This window comes from Lutra lutra, chromosome 18 (genome assembly GCF_902655055.1).
Source record: "Lutra lutra chromosome 18, mLutLut1.2, whole genome shotgun sequence".
Lineage (NCBI taxonomy): Eukaryota > Metazoa > Chordata > Mammalia > Carnivora > Mustelidae > Lutra > Lutra lutra.
Genome location: NC_062295.1, coordinates 36,093,889 through 36,117,458, shown reverse-complemented (window position 1 = coordinate 36,117,458; position 23,570 = coordinate 36,093,889). Strand labels below are relative to the sequence as shown.

General features: G+C 46.6%; 1 protein-coding gene across 15 annotated transcripts; it reads left to right on the top strand.

The window, feature by feature from the left end:
- The first annotated feature begins 5,299 nt into the window (after nt 1–5,299).
- On the top strand, nt 5,300–23,346 carry LOC125090657 (zinc finger protein 300-like). 15 transcript variants are annotated; one of them, XM_047713524.1, is made up of 9 exons: nt 5,300–5,368; nt 5,651–5,719; nt 5,814–5,931; nt 10,439–10,560; nt 11,073–11,301; nt 13,232–14,509; nt 19,937–20,063; nt 20,350–20,445; nt 22,017–23,346. In XM_047713524.1, exons 6-9 carry the CDS (start codon nt 14,342–14,344, stop codon nt 23,090–23,092), a joined length of 1,467 nt encoding a protein of 488 aa, XP_047569480.1. In that variant the 5' UTR covers nt 5,300–5,368; nt 5,651–5,719; nt 5,814–5,931; nt 10,439–10,560; nt 11,073–11,301; nt 13,232–14,341; the 3' UTR covers nt 23,093–23,346. The 15 variants fall into 15 exon arrangements, with proteins under 15 accessions (XP_047569480.1, XP_047569477.1, XP_047569475.1 ...); XM_047713521.1 differs by having other exon boundaries at nt 5,300–5,441; XM_047713519.1 differs by having other exon boundaries at nt 5,300–5,498.
- Nucleotides 23,347–23,570: the final 224 nt, after the last annotated feature.

Sequence of the window (23,570 nt, the reverse complement as noted above, 5' to 3'; positions counted from 1 at the left end):
CTTTGCAGAAGAATAAATCCAGCAAGTCAGAAGAAAATGGATGACTTTTTTTAAAGAGTTGACAGTAAAAAAACAAAACTCCGTTGACCTATCAATCTATATCCAGTGAAAGTTTCAAAAATGAAGATAAATTTCTGTTTCCAGTGCAGATAGTGTAACAGAAACCAGATTTACCCTTCTATCTGAAAAACAAAAACAAAGTAACAAAAATATGTGAAATAAATATTTGGGAGACATTGGACACCAGGCAGTGAACTGTCTTTCGTGAGGGCGGAGACTCAGTGGGGAAATTCTGTGTTTGCCCCAGCCTCGGGACAAAGAGAGTAACCTGGGTGAAGCCCAGTAGACTCCCTGAGTTAAGAAGCCCAAGGAGACCAAGATAGTTAGTGCTCTCAGGACAGAGTGCCAGAGAGCGTTAGGTAAGATGTCCGGTAATATAACTGGAAGGTAGATCACGAGAAGTTAAAATGGATGCTGTGAATAGAAAGCAACCACTAAAAAAATAAAGAGTTACAGCTAATAAGCCAACAAAAGAAATAAAGTGTAACTGTTACATGTGGGGGCAATGATCAGGTGGGGGCTGGTGGCTCGGGTGGTGGAAGGATTCCACCTGAGGCAGAACAAAGGAGAATGAAGTTTATTAAACTCACTGCAAGGGAGCAGCGGGCAGGACAGCAGAGGGGAGGCTGTGTGCCAGGACGTGGTGGTGGGGGCTAGACTTAAGGGGGAAGTGAGGAGGTATGGGAACATACGGAATTGCCCTTTTGTGGTACCTCGAGAGTGGCCCATTGGTGAGTTAGGGTCTGTGACTATTTCAAGGTGGGTCTCCTGATGGGACTGTTTGCATTCAGCCCAGGGGTCGCTGTGGGTCCTTACGCCTTACTCATGTTTTCATTGTTCAAGCCTGTTGCCTAAGAGTGGCCTCTATACTACAGACTGAATGTGCACCCCCCATCCCCACTGCCCAAATACCTATGTTGAAACCTAACTCCCAATGTGATTATATTAGGAGGCGAGGTCTTTGGGAAGTCAGGAGGGTAGAGCCCTCATTGGTGGAATTTGTGCCTTATAAAAGACGCCCCAGAGAGCTCCATCCCCCTTCCCACCACGTGAGGACATAGAAAGAAGACCTATAGTCTGAGTCTATAAACCTGGAAGCAGGTCCTCCCCAGACACTGAATCTGCTGTCACCTTGACCTTGAAATTCCCAGCCTCTCCAGATCTGTGAGAAATGATTCTCTGTGTTTATAAGCCGCCCTTCCTCTGGTATTCTTTTCTAACAGCCGATGGTCTAAGGCAGGAATCATTAAAAAAAAAAAAAATCAATCTAAAAAATGGCAGGGAAATACGGAAAGGAGAATAAAAAGCAAATAGGACAAACAGAAACCAAAGAGCAAGATGAGAGATTTAAGCCCAAACATATTAATGGCTATATTAAAAGTGAATGGCCTTTGTATGATTTCATATGATTACATAGAGGCAAGAGAATTATACGGAAGACTAGGCACTAGGCTATTTACATTTGTTATTTGGGAGTCCGGGGGCAAGGGGTGTCAGCTTTCTCTATTTGTATTGTTCAGTTTGTTACACTATGCATTTCTTACGCTCTTCAAATAAATTGAAAAACACGAGAATCTGTAATCAGAGCAGTTAGATCCCCTTGTCTCCGGCTCTATCCGGCATATCTGGCTAGTTATTACTGCTTATCATTTTCAATCCTATTCCTAGAAGATTAAATTTTGTCCTCTGGTGAAATGGAGAAAATAAATAAAATGCAGCACTATCTGCAGTCTAACTCGATGAGGTAGGGGGGAGGCTCGTGGTTAATATCACAATCTGCCTCGGTAGGTTGGCTGGCGTTCTCCATGACTTCCTGCAAGCTCTCTGATCTTCAAAGGCAGAGGCTGCTCATTATTTCCCAATATCTGTTCTCCGCTCCTAAAGTAATAAATCCTCAATTTTTAGCTGGGAACATTGCCTTCCCGGAATAAAGACTTCATTTCCCAGTCTTCTTCGTAGACAGGAGGGGTCATAGGACGGAGACCTGTCCAATGGGATGTGTGCAGAAGTGACTTGTGCCTCTTTCGGATTGTGCCCTACAAGAAAGCTCATTCTAGGCTCTTCCTTTTCCTTCTTACTGCCGAGTAAGGGACGGATGTGGGGCTGGCTATCTTGGGAGAGTACAGGAGGAATCTAGAAAGAGCTTAGTTTTCTGATTCCCTTGGAGTTGCCCAAAGGGTTGTGTGAGAAAAAAAAAATCGTCCATGATTTTTTTTTAAGGTGCTGTTGTTTTGTCATCTCTATTTGCAGCAGTTTCATCCACATCCTAAATAATGTGGTTCTGTCCATTTTTAGTTCTCCTTTTGTAATTAGCATTGGAATGCTCCTAAATGGAGTGCTCCCACTTATTTTATTATTTTTAAAAAGATTTTATTTATTTATTTAAGAGAGAGAGGGGGTGGGGCAAAGGGAGAGAGAGAGTCTCCAGCAGACTCTGTGCTCACTGTAGAGCCCCAGGTGGGGCTCAATTTCACGACTCTGAGATTATGACCTGAGCCTAAATCAAGAGTCAGATGCTGAACTGACTAGCCCTCCCCCCACCCCCCGCAGGTACTCCTGCTCCCATTTATTTTATTTTCTATTTATTTTTTAAAAAGATTTTATTGGGGCGCCTGGGTGGCTCAGTGGGTTAAAGCCTCTACCTTCGGCTCAGGTCATGGTCCCAGGGTCCTGGGATCAAGCCCCACATCGGGTTCTCTGCTGAGCGGGGAGCCTGCTTCCTTCTCTCTCTCTGCCTGCCACTCTGCCTTCTTGTGATCTCTGTCTGTCAAAAAAAAAATTAAAAAAAAAAAAAAGATTTTATTTATTTATTTGACAGAGATCACAAGTAGGCAGAGAGGCAGGCAGAGAGAGGGGGGGAAGCAGGCTCCCTGCTGAGCAGAGAGCCTGATGTGGGGCTCAATCCCAGGACCCCAAGATCATGACCCAAGCCGAAGGCAGAGGCTTAACCCACTGAGCCACCCAGGCGCCCTGCTCCCATTTATTTTAAAGTAAATTCCTTGTCATCTTGATATTAGAAGATAATCATAAGACTTTTATTTTCTCTCTTATCAGAGAAGAAAAGAAAAAAATTGAATTCATAAACCAATCTAAAGCCTAGTCTTTGGAGGAAAAAAAAAAAGATATATCTCTGGTTGTGTTAATCAATACAAAAGAGATAACAATTCTGGGAAAATTCTCTAAAAATTAGATGTGGACATTTAAAGTAATAGGCCTAATTTAAAAAAAAAAACAACCTTGGTAAAAATCGTAAAAATACTGAATTGAAGAATAATTTGGTAAAAATATAGATTACCAAAATCAGCTTAACAGGAAGAAAAGAACAAAACAAAAGACATGAAACCCCAAGAGAATTAACCTGTAAAAGTTTCTACACTCAGAAGTTTCACAAATGAATCTTTCTGAATGTTTTTTAACAGGATAATTTTTGCTGCTTGTAACTATCTCTAGAACAAAAGCTGTAAAGCTATAAACTTTGCTGAATCTGCAAAGGACTCAAATCCCTGATGCCCAAACCTGACACAGGAAGGAGAAACAAAAGGAGAGGCAACTTCTTGTAACAAAACAGTAGGATTACTTTTTTTTTTTTCTTTAAAAGATCATGAACTAAATCTAACAGTATATTCTAAAAGCTCTTATAGGCTGTACCCAATAATGCATAACGAGTTCACTGATAAACTATTTGAATATATTAGTAGTTAAAATTTAAATTTATATCATTTTAATTGTTTAAAAAAATCACATGACAGCATTCATTGCCCTGACCTCTCTCTCTCACACACAATACATATTTTATGTCCTAAAGAGTATCTCTTTTAGACCAATATCATACTTGGTTGTTCAAATTCTATGGGCAATTCCAGCAACCTTGTAAAATCAGTACAATTTACTGGCACTATTTTATAACATAGGATCTCCCAAAGCATTAAGCTTTAATAACTTAAGAGTTCAAGTGCTACAAGCATACGAAAAGCATCATTTTAAGCTTTAAATTCCTTTACCTTCACACGGTGAATTTTGAATAATAAATGTTTAATGGCAAATGATGAGGGGAATGTCACACAAAAAGAGTAGCTGGCCAGAATAAACAGAATGTATGGAAAAAAAAAAAACCTTGACAAATATATCTCTGAAAATAAACACCAACTAAATGAGAATAGGCAAAACCTATTTATTCAGAACTTGCTATACCAAAGGAGTCAAGTCAATTTTCCTTGCATTTCGGCAGAAACGCAAAGTCAGGCAGGGGAATGAGAAAGTTCTACAGTGGGGACGAAAGGAAGGCTTCCAATATGCCTTCATTGGAGGCTGATGGCAGGAGAAGGCTGGAGGCTAGCACTGGCAGTGAAGCATCCTGTGTGATGGGTTAGTGGTGTATAATCAATTTTTTTTCCTCTGGTTGATCCCGAGTTAGAAGCGAGGATGAACTTTAGGAAAGCTGTCAGTTATCGATGAAGTCCTCATTATTTGGGGCTGTTACATAAGGGATTGTTCAGCTTCCAGGACCGTGGCTGGAGATGTGCAATCTGGCTCCCAGCGTTGTTCACTGCGGACAAGGGAGTTGGTTTCTGGGGAGGCTGCGCTGCTGGTAGGTCAGAGTCCCTTCTCGGTCCATGGTTCGGCTGTTGTGCACTTGTATATTCAGTATCTCCTATGCATAACCTCAGGACGGCCTTATTCCACCATAAGCCGCAGACAGCGTAGTTAGGCAAGGGTTCCCTGAGACCTGAGAATTATTTCAAGGGTTCCTCCAGAGTGAAAATATTGAGAAAGGCTGCCTCTGATTCCTCATCTGTGAAATGGGGATAACGATACCTATTTCGGGACTCTCAGGAGGACTGAAGGATAGGAGTGGTTTTTGTTTGTTTCTACAAAATCAAGTGCCCGACACGGAGGCCCTCAGGTAGTAGTAGACTTCTGGGGAGGTGGTGTACAGACAAGCCCAGGTTGGCGCCCAAACGGGGCCAAGGGGGGACAGCCATAACCCATCCCTCAACAGGGCACAGGGCTGGGGACACCCCGGATCCGATCTCGTGGGAAGACCCTAGGGCGACTGCCGCCGGCAACAATGTGAGAGAGGGTGCATTCAGTCACATCCCGGGGGACCACTCGGGGGGCCACCGTGCCATGCCCGCCCACCCACACCCGCTACTCCGTGGCCGGAAATGTGTGGACCGCCGGCCGGAAGTACCTCACCGCGGAGGCTCCCGGGAATTGTAGTTTCATTGGTCCAGGGGCACCTCGGCTGTGTCTGGAGGTCTCCGAGAGTGGTGTGCGCACTTCCGGACCTCAGGCTGGGCTCGCGGTGGTCAGCACCTTGGACCTGGCTGGTCCTGAGGCCCCCGCGGCATCTGGGACTGGCTATTCCCTCCGCCTGAGCGGTAGAGAGGGCACATGTGGCAGAGCCACGGCTGCTGAGCTGGCGGACGCTGGGAGGGGTGCTGTGCTGGGTGGCGGGTGGCGGGGCGTGGGGGGGGGGGTCCGGTGGGCGGCTCCATCTGACGTCTACTGGGGAGGGTCGGGGTTCCTGTCTGGTTTGGGGCGGGGGCCGTGGGCAGGCTGGTCTCACTGCTTTTCTGCCGTCCTGCAGCCAAGCCTCGTCGGAGCCCACGGTCCGCAGGGGTTTGGTGCGGTGGACCCAGTGACAGCTGTGGCCCTGGTGAGCTGGGGGGCAGCTCTACCCCCAATGGTCACTCTTTCCCGACAGTGGATTTGTTTCCATCCCTTGACCTGGAGCTTCTCTGCCCATCCAGGTCCCTGAACTCCGCTGGTGTGGCCCGGCCTCCCGTGGCTGAGGAGGGACTGCTGAGGAAGGAACCCCCTCCTGTCCGACCCCCCGTCACTCCTTCGGACCCCACGTCGCAGCCAACGGTAGGCTCTGAGCTATGAGGGCAAGGAAGGAAGGATGTGAAATGATTGGTACTTCATGGATCTGCGGTGGCAGTCATCATCCGACAAACATTTGTTGAGTGTCTGGGACAGGCACTGGGGAAACACCGAGTCCCATCCTTGGCTAGAACCATATGGAGGTGTCCGTCCTGTGAAGAGATAAGGGCCACCAAGGTGTGGGTGCTCTGATAGTTATCCCTACTGGATGAAGGGACCCCCCAGGCAGGAGGTCAGTTCCTGCTGGGGGAGGCGTGACTGAGTATCCGACTTGAAATAAGGTCTCCATGGGTGACAGGTGGCAAAAGGATTAGGGGTAGGGAACAGTCTATGCAAAGGTAAGAGGCCCCCATGAAGCGTGCAGGTACTGCTGGATTTTGTACCATGGCAGAGCCTGGGGGCAGTGTGGTGAGGCTGGAGGCTGGAGGTGGTTTTGGGGGACATGTGAAGCTGGGCTAGCGGCTACAGACTGGGTTCCATTAGCACCTGAAGTGTTTTAGGCAAGGCAGTGGTGTGATGAAATTTCTCTTTTGGTGTGAATATGACCAGCAGTGAGTAGAGTTGATGTGGACTGAGCTAAGGGGGTAGGAAAAGTGAGCGGAGGAAGCCAGGCCAGTGCTGGCAAGGGTGAGAGAAGTGGGGGTACGCGAGTGCATCCGATTGCAGAGTGTCAAAGAAGGCAGGAGGCAGACACGGTTCAGTGTAGATGGTTCTTTCCCCACACTCCACGAGGAGAGGTAGAGCCACAGTGGGGGTTCCGGGAGATGCAGAGATGGGGCTGGATCTGTCGTTCTTTGAGACTTTTTTGCTCAAGATACAGGACCCACTTGAGCCGGGGCAGGGAGGGGGAGAAGTGAAACCGGTACTATAGTTCTGCGTCTTGATGAGGCTTATCAGTTGTTTCCATCGTGACTTGAATTTGGGTCTTCTTGAAGGAGGTTTTCTTCTATCACAACCCATAATCTTTTCTGAACTGTTTTCAGCTAGTCCCTTTAGAAAAGATCTCCAAGTACAGCAAAGTGAGAAAAGGAAACTTTCTCCCTTTAGACGGAGGAGATGTGAAAAGTTTGTTTGCTTTGGATTTTCTAAAGATCTAACACCTTATAAGTACCATTGGAGCTATTTTAATATCACCCCTCATTCCATTTCCCTTCTTCTATGGGTAACAACCCCTGAGATCGCTTTATTCTTACATGTTATTTACTTACTAGATGTGTATGTGGTCATGAACAATATATTGTTTTGTGTGTTCATTACCTTTGCCTGTATTTCTCTGGCTGTGTCTTTTTCTCATTTATTTCTAGTATTTTTTTTCATATATTCCAGATACAAATCCATTTATGGCTTATGCATGTTGCAAAAATCTTGACTAGATTTTGATTGAGGCTGGTGTTTCCTTGATGGGTCTATTTCCAAGTACTGATCCATTTTATTTAATGTTTAGTGGTGGTTGGTTTTTTTCCTTTTTTTCCAGTTTTCTGTTGCTTTGTCAATTTTAGGACTTGATATTTTTCTAGGAAACTGTCCAGTTTAATTTCCGATTTATGGCATTGCATTGTCTTTCGTGATCTTGTAACTTAAAGACATCTCTGCTGTATCTGAAATTTGTCTTTTTTTCATGTTTAAAAATTGGATTTTTGACTCCTCTTGCTTTTTTGATCAATGGTGCTCGAACTTAGTCTATTTTATTAGTTCTAAACATAAACCAGTTAGTTATGTTACTAGTTTTAATCTTTTCGAAGAATTGATTGTATTTTCTTCTTCACGGTTTTTTATTTGGGCAGAGCTTGCGAAGTAAAGAAAAGTCACAATGGTAGAATGTACAGAGAATTCCTGAACACTTTTCATCTGAATTTCTCAAATGTGAGCATTTTACCACGTTTGTATAGGGGGCTTGAGGGATTTCAGGGCCGATTAAAGAAAAAGATACGACCGTGTGACCAGGAGCACACACAAGCTTTATTTAAGCATGCAAGTGAGGGCGAGGTCCCTCACAGCATGAGACCATCCAGAGGTTAGGGCCCAGGGGTCCCCTTCCCAGAAGGGAGGAGGACAAGGATACCCCTGGATATCTCTGGCTCAGAGGTTCTTGGGGTCTCTCTAGCCACATAGTGTATTTTATCTCTGGCTACAGATGCATGGGGTAGGCAAAGCAGGCTGGCTCTAAATGACTAAAAATCTGTTTCTATTTGGCTTGTCTTTAATATGACTGCACATTAACATTGGAGTTTGGTGCTACTGGTCTTTTGAGCTGCTGGTCTCAGCCTGCTAGGGTCCACTCCACAGAGGCCATCATTGAATCATACATAGACAACTTGCGTTCTCCTTCTTTTCCTCTCCCCTCCATACATATGCGTGTGGGTACACACTTCGTGTGAATTTCCCAAAACCAAGGCCATTGTGTCACGCAGCCACAGGATAATGATCAACACCAGGAAATTAGCACCGATACAGTACTGCTGTCCACAGATCTTACTCACAATTTGCACCCGTCGTCTCAGGGAGACCCTTTCTGACTCAAGGAGATCTCCAATCCATGCGCTGCTTTTATCCCTCCAGTGTCCCTTTGTCGTCTTTTCTCTGGAACAGTTCCGCAGTCTTTCCTTGTCTTCAATAGAATAGCAATTTTGACGAATCCAGGCCAGTTGTTCTGTGGAATGTTCCTCAGTGTAGTTTTGTTCAATGTCTCACCATGATTGCATTCAGGTAATACATTGGTGGCAGGATTTTTTTTTTTTAAGCCATTCTATTATTTCTTTGATTTCCTCTTTTTAAAATCTCTGCTCAAAAAAAAAATCTCTGCTCATACTTTGTTTCTTTTATGGCTTTTGGGTTTACATTTTTCTGTGCTGGCCTCCTGCGATGCATGTCGTTAATTTTCCATTTTTATCTAATGAGTATCTTAGGGCTGTAATTTTTTGTTAAAGTGTCTTAGGGCTGTACTTTTTTTTTTTTTTAAGTGTGTCTTTGTAACTATGTCTCCATTTTGATGTGTAATATTTTTACAGTCATTGTTATAATTCTGCATTCTTATTATTTTCCAGTTGTATTGCTTTTTGGTTTAGAGAGTGGCATCTATGCAATATTCATTTTTAACATATTTGTCGAAGTTTATTCTTAGCTTTTTTAGGTCCGTTTTTATAACTATCCCAGATGTGCTTAAAAAGAATTTATATTCTCTTGTTATCAAGTGCATTCTTCTGTCCGATCCCATAGGTCAAGTTTTTAAACTGTTAATCAAATGTTGTATACACTTGCTATTTATTTTTTGTATCCGGAATCTTCATTTCTAAAAACACGTGCTAGAATCTTTTCACTATGATAGGGGATTTGTTGGTTTCCCCTGTGTGTTTCACCTGTGCTTGGGCTACGTATGCCTCCCATCCGTGTGTTCGTGTGCCCAGACCCAAGATCAAGTTGGCCTCTGGCCCTTGCTTTGTCTCTGCAGTGGGTGTCTCTCTTGCTTTTTGTAATTTTTTTTTCTTTTTTAAATGAATGTGGGGCATTGTTGGGGGGTGGGAGTGGAGACCTCTGCTCCCCTGTTGCTGTGCGTGGGGCTTGGAGGCTGGAGGTTGGTCTCTGCAAGACCGGTTAAGAGGGGACAGGGCTGGCATTTCCCGTTGCTCTGGTTACGGTCTGGCCGTGGCCTCGCTCCATGCCTCGGGTGGGCTGCTCACTGTTCCCTGCTGTTACTTTCTCTCCGTGCTGATGCTTGGCTTGTTCCTCGATGCTGCTTGGGCTGGTGGTAGGGGGCCCTGCGTCCCTGAGTCAAGGGGCTGGCACCTTGTCAGGGCTGCTGCCCCTCCCTCTGGAGTAGGAGCCTAGGACACATGCCTGCTCCCTTCCCACTGGGGAGTTTTTTTCCTCCCTTTTCCCTGTCAGGAGCTGGCCGTCTCACTTGTGCTCGGGAAGCAACAGGTTTTGTTGCCCTTCCCTTGGCGCAGTGTAAGGCTTTGTTCCTCAGAAGTTTCTGGAAGGATGGGGCTTCCCTGTGTTTTCCACAATGGCAGCCATTCTCCTCCTCCAGACCTTTGCTACCCAAGGAGTCTCTCTATGGTCTCGTGCCCAGCCCTAAGCCTTCTCCTGAGCCCCCCGCAGAGGGCTGGGTCCCAGATGACCCCACACCCAGTGATTTAAAGCAACACCCACTGTCACCTTGCAGCTCTGTCCAGTCCAGAGCGACGTGACTGGCTGCCATTCCATTCAGGTCTTCCAAGGCCAGAATCAAAGCGTGGGACTGTGGGCCTCTTCCCTGGGGTGCTCAGGGTACAGTCTGTTCCAGGCTCATGGGGGTCGGCAGAAGTCAGCATCCGGTGGTTTGAGACCCAGGGCCCCTGGTTCGTAGCTTGCTGTCAACTGAGGTTTCTCTGGGCTCTTCACATGGGCTGGCGTGGGGTCCTTCTTGTGTTTCCATTTCTCCACCCCGAGTCAGAGGTAGATGTCCTGCCGATGTTCTCACGTGAGTCTCACCACACTGTCTGTCTATTTGCAGGTCTTCTTAGCGTCTTGGCAAAGGCTAAGGATCAGGCTGGGACCGGGTGGCTCAGTCTGCATATTCCAGCTCCTTTCTACCCCCAGACCGCCTGGAAGCAGGAGCTGAGCCTCCGCCCCACGGTAAGTTCTCAGCAGGAGAGCAGAGCTTTGCCAGTCCTCAAGCCCCAGGCACCCCACCAATAGGTTAATTCTTGTAAAGGTGACCCGGGGAGCAGCAATCTACTTTGGAAGCAGGGCACCCTCTCTGAGCTCCCCCTTAGAGCTTAGGGCTGAAGCTGGAGGTCCACGCAGTACAGGGCAGCCCCCAGGAAAGCGTCCCTAAAACAGCTGAGGACCTGCTTGCGACCGTGAATTTGGGGGAATGCCATTGTATCAGGGGATCATCTAGGATTTGGTTTAGGGGAAGGTTTGCTAGCCGGAGAGGGATCCCCTGCTTTAGGGTATGAGAAACAGGAACAAGGGAAGGGATCCCCGCGACTCTCGGAGGATGGCGCCCCCCCACCCACCTCCCCACCCCCCATCCCCACTGCCCCGCACTCCACTCGTGAGACGTAGACCCTCCTCGTATAGTCCAGGCATAGAAGTTGTTTTCTTAACCTAAGAGTATTTCATTTTTCCTTCTCATGTTAAAGACGAAAGAAAATGCGCGTGAGAGCGGTGTTCAGAGCCGCCCAGCTCTCTAGAGGCCGAGCCAGCTCTAGCACCCAGGGCTCCCATCCGCCAGGCGGCGGCTTCCTCCCGTGCGCCTCGGGTCATCGCTAAAACCCGCCCCTTCCCACCTTCCACCCCTTCAGACCCTCCCACGGATTTCCTCTCCTCCAGGGGAAGGACTCTGATAGGCGGTCATGGAGAGAACACCCAGTAAGATGATATATTTTTATGAAATATTGAAATATTGAACAGTGAGCATATGTCGATTGTCTTAAAAAAAAAAATTAGTTAAATGCCACGGTTTCAAAACGGAGCCGACCACGCGAAGGTCACTGTTGTTAACATTGTGTGTGTTTTGTGCAGAATTTTTTTCTTTATATGTTTTTACAAAAACCCACTCCATAGGCTGAAATGGGATGTGCACAAACAGGGGAGAGAGGAGAGTGTCCCCTCTGACCAGGGTTTTGGACCCACACTCTTGGGTCTGCATTCCTGTCCTCATTTCCCTGGAGGCGCCAGGACAAAGTACTACAGATGGGGGCGGCTTGAAGCTCAGGGATAGGATCTGTCTCAGCTCACGTTGGGCTGGGGCTGGTTCCTTCTGAGGCCGTGCTGGGGCACCTGCTTCGGGCCTCTCCCCTGCTTCTGGGGGCTTGCCAGCAGTCCTTGGCATTTCTGCCTTCATCTTCTCTGATGTTCTCCCTGCGCCCAGTTTTCCCTTTTCACAAGCATGCCAGTCTCACTGGGTTGGGGCACCCTCCATCATCATCTGCAAGGACTCTATCTCTAAATTAGGTCACATTCGGAGACACCAAAGGCTAGGATCCCCGGCATATCTTCTTGGGGGACAAAGTTCAACTCAGAACACGTCCCTGCCAGGAGGAGCTCTCTGGTAACCCAGAGTGGTTCAGTCACTTGAAGTTGTGTTGAAGACCAGTCTCTCTTTGGCTGGCTGCTGTTGGTCTAGTGCACAGCTCACTCTCCCGCCCAGTTCTGAGCGTCCCCTGCTCCCCGCTGCGGGGCTGCAGGTCTTCATTCCCCAGATGGAAGGCCTGTGGTCACTTCTGCCTCTGCTCTTCCTTAACCCTTCGTTCTCCTCATCGGACTGCTACTTTCTCACCAGGGGCAGGGCAGGACAAGGGGAAAATAACACAGATGTCTCCTTGCTTGGTTCTCTTGGTAGCTTCACCTGCCTAGCTGGCTGCCCTCTGTCATGCTGGAAGCCACCTGATGGCCTTTTGCGGGGTGCAGAGCTTGTGATACCAGCCCAGGCTGTCTGGCAGATCTCGGTGCCCAGCCCCAGCTCCTGGCTCAGTGGTCCTTCTTCTCTGTGTCCTTGCAGTAGAATTCACGCCCACCTACCTTCCCGCCCTCCAGGTGCCACCAGGAACTCTCACATCCTGTTCCAACACGTGGAGGCTGGGCACAGGGCTCCTGGTCCTGCCCCCTCTCTTTACCTGATCACCATGGTGGCCCTTGCTGGCCTCTAACTTCTGAGTTCCTCGGTTGCAAGGCTCACTCTTGCTGCTGGGCTCCTGCATGCACAAAGCTGTCCCCGGAGAGCACGCCCCCCACCCTTGTCTGCTGAACCACCATGTGCCCCAGAGTTCTGCACCTGGGCACACATCCAGCCCATGGTGGGGGCAATTTTACCCCCCCTACTTTCTGCAGGTTCCCTCTGGTTCTCTTGTAACCACCCCCCTTGGCATGGGAAAGAAGCAAAACCCCACGTACACCTTCAGTAGACACCTCTCCTTCTGCCATTCCTTCTCCAAAGGGAGGCATCTGTCAGGTTGGGTCTAGCAGCTCCCGTGGAGAATTTGGGGTGTTTGGGAATTTAGCTGAAACTCCTGGGACCTGGGAAAATCCCATCCATCTACCTGATACCCATCTGTGAATCACGTGTTTATGGATTACATATCCTCCTTTTTTTTCTTTCCCCCACTTACTGGTCTAGCCAGAAGCGATTTCATTGTCTGATAGTTTCTTGTATGATGGTTTAAATTGATTCGTAGCATGGCATGCTTGAATTGTATCCAACTTGACTAATCTCTTATTTTTAAAAATGTAGGTAGTCTCTAATTAAAACCAAAACACCCTCAGAATTCTTTACGGAGTTTCTATAACTCTAGAGTTTTAGTGTCTCTGCAGACTTCTCGGACCCAACTCCCGTGTGTCTCTGTCCCGAGTAGGAACATACGTAAGATCAACCTCGTGTGTGTTCAGGAGAGAGATAGGTGTGGGGTCCAGTTGACGCTTCCAGCCACAGTAAATTTGCTCCTGAACCTTCGTGTTCCTGTTCCCTGGCAAAATGAGGAAAGGAGGAGGAGGGCTCAGGAGAAGCCATCAGATCTTGTCCCATATTTGGTAAGTGGCAGAGCCAGACCGGGACTGCTTCCCGGGCAGAAGTCAGCACAGATGAGCCAGGGCGGTTGTGATGAGGAGTGACAGCGGACAGACTGCCGGTGCGGGAGGAGGAGCGCACGGAGCCCCACACGTCCGGGGAGGGCCTGGAGGGCCACGGCTCCTTGCCCCCCGCCCGCCCTAGCTGAACTCCATTTAATGGACTCGGCCTTCAGGAACCCATTTTTATATTTTCCTGGGAGTGGTCCTCAATGACTGCCAGGGGCAGGCCTGGTGACGAGCTTTGGGTTAGAAGCTTAGTAGACAACAAATGTTTTAAAAGTAACGTTTATATACGAAGTGCCTGTTAGTCATAGAAAAAGTTAGGAAATTCATCTAAGGACAAAGAAAGTATTTTATAAAGTGGTCGTGACCCAACTGCCCAGAGCTAACCACTAGCTTTTTTGTCTTACATCATTTCAGAGATTGTTCTGCGTGAGCATGTGTGTGTGCATGCGTCTGTGTGTGTGGGAGCCAGTAGTTTCCGGCCACCTTTTTTTTCAGTGATGAGTATGCTGTCGCTAAAATAGTTTTCCATGATTTTATTTTCATAAGTTACATAGCGGGTTCATTTCCCTTTGGAGGTAGTATGTTTACTCATCCTCCTTCATTGGTTGTTATTTTCTCTTTTATTTCGGAGTTTTAACAAAATGTAATAAATATCTTGGCACCTAACTCTTTGCCTAAACTCGTGACTGTTTCTTCAGAATAAATTTCTATGAATTAATTTCTGGGGAACGAGGGGAGGGGTTAGTAAATGGCACACTGATGACTGAAACACAGATACATATGTGGATTAAGTAGAAAAGTCGAGAGTGGACTCCCACAAGGTGGGGTCCCCCATCACATGCCAAGGCGAGGGCATTGTGTGGTGGTGGGGTCCTTGGGGGGAAGCCTGTCCTCCCACTGTGCCTGCAGCGAGCTTGGCCTCTCACGTGCTCTCCTCTCCCCACCCCGTCTCTGCTTCCACAGGTGTCTGCTTTTCCCGGCCCATCAGGGAAGGACCATGTACCAGGTGAGTATGGCATTTCTTTTATTTATTTGTTTTAGATTTATTTATTTGATAGAGTGAGAGCACAAGCAGGAGGAGGGGCAGAGGGAGAGGGAGAAGCAGACTCCCTGCTGAGAGGGGAGCCTGACGTGGGGCTCGATCCCATGACCCTGAGATCATGACCTGAGCTGGAATGAGGAGTTAGAGGCTTAACGGACTGTGCCCACTCCCAGGTGCCCCGTGGCATTTCTTTATACTCTACTCTGCTTTACTGGGTGGGTTTGGGGGTGCTTCTAAAAATGCATCCAGTGAAAACAATGCAAACAGGACCCAGGGTCACTGAAGATGGGAAATGAGTAGAAGGAGGCGGCCCTGGGCAGGGCCGGGCGGATAGAGTTAGGAGCTGCTCTATAAACTTGTGTCTGACATTGCTGGCGCTTGGGAAAGACGGATTCCATCCAATGTATGACTTGTGTTGTCTGTTGGGACTGGTATGTCAACTTCTTAGAGGAAATAAAGCTGTTTTCGGTACTGAGGAGTTCACGTGATGGGCCATGGCATGAGCAGGCAGGGTCCTCTGTAATGACCATACTGCGGCGGACGCACCAGCAAAGCTTCTGCGACTTTTTCCCCAACTAAACAGTGGGTCTTCCATCAGTGTGGAAATCCGTGAGTGTGGTTGCTTAAGGAATCAAAATTCGTACTTCTGCGTAAACAGCCTTGTGATGTCAGACTGACCTAGGGGAGACACCACATTGTGCAGAGGAAGGAACGAGTCCCATGTTCTGCACATTCCTTCTCATAGTAAGTTTGGACACAGATGGAGAGTGAACAGCTCAGTTTCAGTCTTTGGCAGGAGCGTGGAGGGAAGATGGATAGAGCTCTCCTGGCCTTTTCTCCTGGGCTCTGAGGTTCCTCTTTTCATGACTTAGACCTCACACATCTGCTCTTGGCCCCCCTTTCTTACGGGGTCACTGTGATCTTCAGATGTCAGTGATGTTGTCTGCTCCCAGCCTGTCTGTGTTCTCGAATTAGTCATGACAGGTCCCTCTCTTTACCCTGGGTGCAGGAACTTGTGAACAGGAAGTATGCTGGCCAGAATCCATGTTTCAAGAGCCAGAAACCCAGCTAGAACTAGTCTAGAACTAGGCAATACCTAGACCATGGGAGGAGCAGGTGTGCAGCTGGGACTCCGAGACCATCACATCGAGGAACGCAGGTGTCACATGGAGACTTTCCAGCCCCTTGCCTCTGCGTCTGTGACTTCCTTCTCATACACCAGCATCATCTATGAGGCCGGAAGTAGGCATGGCCCACACCCCACCCCCAGGAGTTCTGCCAGAAATAGGAACCAAGTCCCCTCACAGAGCCAGTTTGCGTGGTCTTTGGGAGAAACTCAGACTGGCCAAGCTTAACCCACGTCTAGGACCAAGAGGCTGGGTCAGCAGTGGGGTGTCCCCAGGAGCACCACCTGCTCGGGGTGGGCGCAAAGGGAGCCTGCTAGCCCAAGAGGGAGCTGAGGCCTCGTGGACGAACATTACACACAGTATAGTAAGGATAGAATGCAGGATGGTTAACTACAGAGCCTTGGCCGTACAGTAGATCTTCAGATCTTATTCATCTTTTGTAACAAACACTGAACCCTTGACCAGCACCTCCCTGTTTCCCTGCCCCTCCCAACCCCTGGTACCCTCCACACTAGTCTCTAGTTCTAGGAGTTTGGCCATTCTAGAGCCCTCATTAAAGTAGGATCGTGCAGTGTCTGTCCTCCTGTGTCTGGCCTATTTCGTTCTGCATAATGTCCTCCAGGTTCATCCGTGTTGTCCAAAATGAAGGGATGTCCTTCTGTCTCATGGCCAATATTCCGTAGTATGTGCACACCACATGGTCCGTTCATCTGCTGAGGGACACTTAGGCAGTTTCCATCTCTAAGCTACTGTGAACGATGCTGCAGGAGGCATGAGAATGCAGGTATCTCCTTGAGACCCACATTCCATAAGATCACATCCTCTTCTAGCACAGAAACATTCATTTCTTCCTTCCTGCTTTGGATGCCTTTTATTTCTTTTTCTTGTTCAATTGCTCTGGCCAGACTTCTAGTACTGGGTTGAACAGGAGAGGTGAGAACGGGCCTCTTTGCCTTGTTGCAGGTCTTATATGGAAAGCTTTCACCACTGAATGTGATATTAGCTCGGGAATTTTCATAAATGGCCTTTATTGTGTTGAGGTGAGTTCTTCCTATTTCCTCAGTTTGCTGAGAGCTTTTAATCATGAAGGGTGTTGAAGTTTGCGAAATGCTTTTTATGCAGCTGTTGAGCGGATTTTGTGATCTTTATTCTTTGTTCTCTTAATGTGGTGTCTTGATTGGATTTTCATGTGTTGAACCATCCTTGCATCCCAGGGATTAAATCCTACTTGGTCATGGTGTCTGATCCTTTTACTGGGCTGTTGAATTTGATGAGCTGATATTTTGGTGAGGGTTTTTACATCTATACTTATCAGGGTTATTGGCCTGTAGTTTTCTTTTTGTGTGAGGTCTTTAGTTTTGATATCAGAGTAATGCTGGCCTTGGAGAAGGAAATTGGAAGTGTTCCCTCTTTTTCTGTTTTTTTTTGGGGGGGGCAGAATTTAAGAAGGATTGTTATTATTATTTAAATTTTTGGCAGAATTCACCCATGAAGTCCTGGGCTTTTCTTTGTTAGGAGTGTTTTGGTTACTTCTTCATTCTTTTTATGTGTTTCTGGTATGCCCAGGCTTTCCGTGTCTCCTTGATTCAGTATTGATAGGTTGTATTTTTTTTTTTTTTAGAATTGTGGTTTTTTTTCTAGGTTGTCCAGTTCATAGGCATAGAATTGTGTATCATAGTTTTTCAGGATCTTTTTATTTCTCTGGCATCAACTATAATGTCTCCTCTTTCATTTCCTATTTTATTTATTCCAGTCTTCTCTCTTTTTTTTTTTCTTAGCTAGCCTAAGGTTTTGTCAGTTTATCATTTCAAAAAACCAACTCTTAGTTTTATTTTGTTTCTATTATTTTCTCTTCCCTATTTCATTTATTTCTGCTCTAATCTTTATTTCCTTCTGCCAATTTGGAGCTTAGTTCTTCTTTTTCTAGAGGTACAAATTTAGATTGTTTATTTGAGATTTTTTTTTCTCTTTTTCAATGTAGGTGTTCATTTCTACAAAATTCCCTCTTACCACTGCTTTTGTTGCATCCCTTAAGTTTTGGTCTGTTGTGTTTTCATCAGTCTTAGGATATTTTATAATTTCCTTTTTTATTTCTTCTGTGACCCAGTGGTGTTTAAAAATGTGTTATTTAATTTCCAATAATTTTGAATTTCCCCCTTTTCTATTACTGATTTCTATTTCATTTCATTGTGATTAGAAAAGATACTTGGAACAATTTTGGTCTTCTTAAGACTTGTTTTGTGATCTAGCCTGTGATCCATCCTGGAGAACATTCTGTGTGCTCTTGACAAGAATGAGTGTTCTGTTGCTGTTGGGTAAAATGTTCTGTAGATATCTCTTAGAGCTATTTGGTCTATAGCGTTGTTCATGTCTCCTGTTTTCTTGTTGATGTTCTGTCTAGATGACCTACCCATTATTGAGAGTGGACTAGTTAAGCCCCTTACTGGTATTGTAATGCTTTCTGTTTCTCCCTTGTGATTTATCAATGTTTGCTTTATATATTTAGGTCTTTTGATGTTGGGTGCATATATATTTAAAATTATTATATCTTTCTGTTGAATGGACCCTTTTATAATTATAAAAGGACTTTGTCTCTTGTGACAGTATTTGACTTAAAGGCTATCTTGTCTGATACAAGTATAACCAGACCAGCTCTCTATTGGTTACTACTTCGTGGCATGGGACATCTTTCTTCATCCCTTCACTCTTACCCAATATGTGTCCTGAAGTCTAAAGTGAGTCTCTTGCAGACAGCATATACTTGGGTCTTTTTTTTTTTTTAATCTATTCAGCTACTCTATGTGTTTTAATTTGGGGAGTTGAGTTTATTTACATTTAAAGTGATTAATGGTAGGTAAGGACTTACTATTGCCACTTTGTTCATTGTTTTCTGTTCTATAGTTTCTTTGTTCCCCTCTTCCTCTCTTGTCTTTATTGTGGTTTGAGAATATCTTATAGGGATATGTTTTGATTTTTTCCTCTTTATTTTTGTGTATCTATTGTAGGTTTTTTTTTTTTTTTTTTTTTGGTGTGATTACCATGAGGCTTGCACTGAATATTTTAGACTTTCAGCAGTCTCTTTTAGCCTCATAACAACTTAACTTCAATCACATATGGCAACTCTACACTTTACTTCCTCACACATTCAGGCTTTGTTACTTATGTCAGATTTTACTTCGTTTTATATTGTGTTTCCATTAGTAAATCTGATTATAGTTATTCTTATGTTTTTGTCTTTTAACTTCCATATTTGTGTTAAACATGATTTACATATGGTTACAGTCTTACCACATTCAATATAAAATAATTTGTTGTTTTGGTCCTTAATTCATCCAGAGAGAGAAGATGAAGGAGAAGAGAAAAGAGAGCCAAGCCCTGTTCTGCATGTGTAGAATCCTTTTGCTCTTTTCCTCTTGTTGCCACCTTAATTTTGACAATATCTCATCTCATGATTGTAATTGTGCCCTAATTTTATTTACTCATTCTCTCCCAGTGATTCCCTACCTTTTTCTACATCCCGTCATCTCTTGTAGCTCCGCTCCTTAAATACCGTGATGGAAGTCCCCATTGTCTTGTAGGAGAAAAACCCTTTGTCTTGTGATGTATGCGCTCGTGTGCTTGCTTTTTTTCTCTCTCTCTCACACATACACACACACACACAAATTCTACATTGACATTCCCAAGTATTTGCATTTCCTGCCAGATGTTTTTGTGACTTGCTTTTGCTCATGCCATGACTCTTGATAGGAAATACCCTTCAGGGGTAGCACATCAGGACGTGCTGTTGATCTTTCATGATTCCCCACAAAGGCAGCCTCCAGTGAAGCTTAACTTGACATCAGACATTTTACTGCTGTCTTTGTTCTGTCCTTAATATACTTCCATCATAGCCATATGGAAGTCTTAACGTTTATCTCGCTCCACCAGACTCCAGAAGCTGTCAGAGCAAGAGTAATGCTGCGTTCAGCTTTCAACCCCAAGCACCAAGCAGAATCCCATTAACCTATAATCTTCTATAGATGCTCACACACTGAATGAATGAATGCATGAATGCATGAATAGAGATCCAGAAGCGAGATCTTTCCTAATGAGCTTTTTCTTCTCTTCCACAAAATATAGTACAGAGTTAGGGGCATGTTAAGTTCCCAAATCACTTAACATGGGGAAACCTGACATCAAAAGTGTTAACACCCATCACTGCTACACCTTTGCCATGGTGCTCTGTGCCAAGCATTCCAGATTAATCAGGAATGTGTTGTTCCAGCGGTCGTTGTCATTCAGAGACGTGGCTGTGGGCTTCACCCGGAAGGAATGGCAGCAGCTGGACCCCACACAGAGGATGCTGTACCGGGATGTGATGCTGGAGAACTATAGCCACCTGGTCTCAGTGGGTGAGGCGAGCTTTCCATGTTTCCCAGTTCTATCTGAGCTCCTTTCTTTTCTCACTTACGCAAAACTTCTCAAGGACTAAGCATGTCTGGCCTTGGGTTTCAGTTCAATAATGCTCTGGCTCTCATCTCGCCCGCATTATTTGTGAATTTACCTCCCAAGTTAGAAACCCATTCTTCAGCCAAGATGGAAGTGTTTGTTGAGCCCCCTGAACTCACTTCTGCTTCCTTAGATGGCCCACGTGGCTTGGCATAGATCCTCATAATCAGGGATATTTCTCATTAACAGGGTATCAAGTCACCAAACCAGCTGTGATCTCCAGGTTGGAGCAAGGGCAAGAACCATGGATGGAGGAGGAAGAAATCCTCAGATGGAGCTTTCCAGGTGAGAGAGGACCAGCTTGCAGGGCAGGGTGGGGTGAGTGGACATCTGGTTGGTCACAGAGCTGAACTTGAGGTGGGTTTCAGGCTTCTTAAAAAGCCTTGGGTCTTTGCAAGCAGTTGTGGAAGTCTTGGCCCAAGACCTTGAGTTACCCCAAATGACTCCCGCTACCTGCACACATCACGTGACGATACGGGATCACACTCCTTTCCCTGGGTTTTAGAGAAAGACCTATTCTATTTTTATTCTTTTATTTTGACCCTACTGTCCCCATCTGAGACCTTGCTTGCTCAGTTTTTCTCTAGAATCTTCAGTCTGACCCTTTCTCCCATGGTTGTGAAATAGATTTCCTCATGTTTTCAGGGATTTGTAGATCGCCCCTATTTTAAAATAACTTATTTTTTGCCACTCATTTTTATTTCGTTGTCTTTTCTTTTACTGCAAAATGCCTCAGAAACTTAGTTTCTCCCTTTTATGTGACTTTCAATGACTCTTCTTTCAAAACTATGTAACATGGCTCCATTTTGCTTAATGGGTCATAAATTCCTTACTCCCTGTCCCAGTATAATCCCAAGAGGAGAAGAGTGTTTATCTTATTTGTCCTTATTCTGTGGGACACACATGGTGGTCACTGACTCTTCCTTCCCTCTTCCTTCTGGGACCTTTTTTCCTTCCAGGATCTTTTATCAAACATTTGTTTCAGGGACATTGTTATTAATCAGGGATGCACACCAGAATCACCTGGGGAGCTTTAAAAACACCCCCTGGCTGGGTCCCAACCTGGGACACCATGATGTAGGCAGGGCGGAAGGTCAGTAGGCATTGATTTTGTCCATTAGGAGTTTGGCGGTGGGACTCAAAGAACTGCAACATTTCTAAACTAAGGATCTCCTTGGCTGCTCTTGGACTGGGTATGAGAGGTAAACTAGCGGGTACAGTTTGTGGTTTAAAATGTAAACGAAGCTAAAAGCAAATGAGGATGCAAGCACGGGATGCAGAATCCCACATTTAAGAACCTCCGCCTGGTTGCCACAGCCATGGGGACACCAACAGGCCCCCTGCCTTTCCAGTTTTTCTCTCATTCCCTTTTACTTGCGTGTCCTCACCTTCCCAGTTGACTGTGTCAAACTCATTAATAGCAAAGCTACGTATATTTACTGTCCACAGTAAATCCCTCTTTCCAGTATCCCACTTTTTCCTTTCAAAAGCCAAGGGATATGGCGCCTGGGTGGCTCAGCGGTCAGGCATCTGACTCTTGATTTCAGCTTGGGTTGTGAGATCGAGCCCCGTGTGGGGCGCTGTGCTTGGCGCGGCGTCTGCTTGGGATTCTCTCTTCCTCTCCCTCTGGCCCTACCACTCAGGCTCACTTTAAGATAAGTAAATCTTAAAAAGAAAAAAAAGCCAAGAGACTAGAACGTGTTTGTAGTAGGTTTATGATTGTGATGATCGAGTCTTGGCAATGAGGTGTGAAACCACAAAGTTAATCTTCCTCCTAAGTGTTTGTGAAATCATTTAGTTTTGAGTCTTGACCCTTGAAGGATTAACAAGTTTGCGTCATTATTTTTTTCCCCTAGAAGAAATTTTGCAGGTTGACCACCCAGTAGGAAAACCACAGGAACACCAAGACCAACTTCTGAGGCACGTTGCGCTCGTAGACAAGCAAGAACCGACAAAGAAAGGGCACCGCGAGTGTAACCCAATTGAAAAGACAGTCTGTCAGGACACAAACCTTGCTCCTTCAAAACAGCAGGTCCATACATGTGACTCGTGTGGAAGGAGGCTACCATGCAATGTAGACGTCAGCCCCAACGCCTACCTTGCAAGAAGGCGATTTGAGTGTGACGGACAGGGGAACCTGTTTCTCTACTCCAAGCTCGAAACACCCCCTCCTGGAGGGCGGCCACATGAGTGTGACCAGTGTCGGAAAGCCCTCCGCGGGGACCGGGCCCAGAGTGCCCACTGGGGAGCTGGCAGCGCCGAGAGAGCCCACAGGTGCCCGCGTTGTGGGAAAGGCTTCTTCTATGAATCAGAACTCAGGACACACCTGGATGTGCACGGGGGTGAGCAGCCCCCTGCGCATGGGGCCCAGGGGCTAGGCTGCAGGGTTAGCCGGGGAGGTCACCCCAGAGAGAAACCCGGGGGGGATGGCAGCGGCGGGACGATGCCATCACAGAAGACGAGCCTGTCATTGCTTGCCGCAGCCCTTGCAGGAGGGAAGCCGTACAAGTGCTCCGAGTGCGACAAGACCTTCTCCCACAAGTCCCGCCTCATCGAGCACCACCGGTCCCACACCGGGGAGAAGCCCTACGGCTGCAAAGAGTGCGGGAAGTCGTTCTCGCGCAAGTCGTGCCTCATCATCCACTTCCGGACCCACACCGGGGAGAAGCCCTACGGCTGCGGCGAGTGTGGGAAAGCCTTCTTCCAGAAGTCCCACCTCATCCTGCACCAGAGGACTCACACGGGCGAGAAGCCCTACAAGTGCAGCGAGTGTGGGAAAGCCTTCTCGCAGAACTCCTGCCTCATCATACACAAGCGAACTCACATGGGCAAGAAGCCCTACGAGTGCTCCGAGTGTGGGAAGACCTTCTCCCAGAAGGCCAACCTCATCCGCCACCACAGAATCCACACCCGGGAGAAGCTGTACGGGTGAGGGGAGAGCGGGGGCTTCAGCTCCCGAGTCCCAGCGTGTCGGTGGCGGTCGCACCTCTGGAGGTTGTGAGTGTGGAAAACCCTTCCACAGGAAGTCCAGTGCTGTGGGTGTGCGGAGATGCAAACCCAGGGGAGACTGGACTAGTCAGGAGAATCAGGAAGGGCCCGTCTCTTAAAACCAATGAATGATGCTCTAGAGTGATATACATTTTTACAGGGTATACCTCATTATAAAGTCTATCTGCATTAACTGTGGCTATAGGGCTTTGAAATCTGTGACTAAATTAAATCATTAAGACAATAGGTCTAATAAACATCAGAGCAATCCCAGGGGGCACATAGCGGGTCTGTTCCTGAGGACACAGCCTAGAAAGAGTCTGATTTGTTTTAAGCCATGTGGGTAATTGACTTAAGTGTGAGCTTGTCAGGCAGACACACCGGAGTGGATGGAATTACCTGTACCAGGACGTCCCACATGA

Coding starts and splice junctions, on each gene's coding strand:
- LOC125090657 (XM_047713524.1), top strand. CDS start 14,342: ATGCCAAGGCGAGGGCATTGTGTGGTGGTGGGGTCCTTGGGGGGAAGC. Junction 14,510..19,936: donor AGGGAAGGACCATGTACCAG/GTGAGTATGGCA, acceptor GTGTTGTTCCAG/CGGTCGTTGTCATTCAGAGA. Junction 20,446..22,016: donor CCTCAGATGGAGCTTTCCAG/GTGAGAGAGGAC, acceptor TTTTTCCCCTAG/AAGAAATTTTGCAGGTTGAC.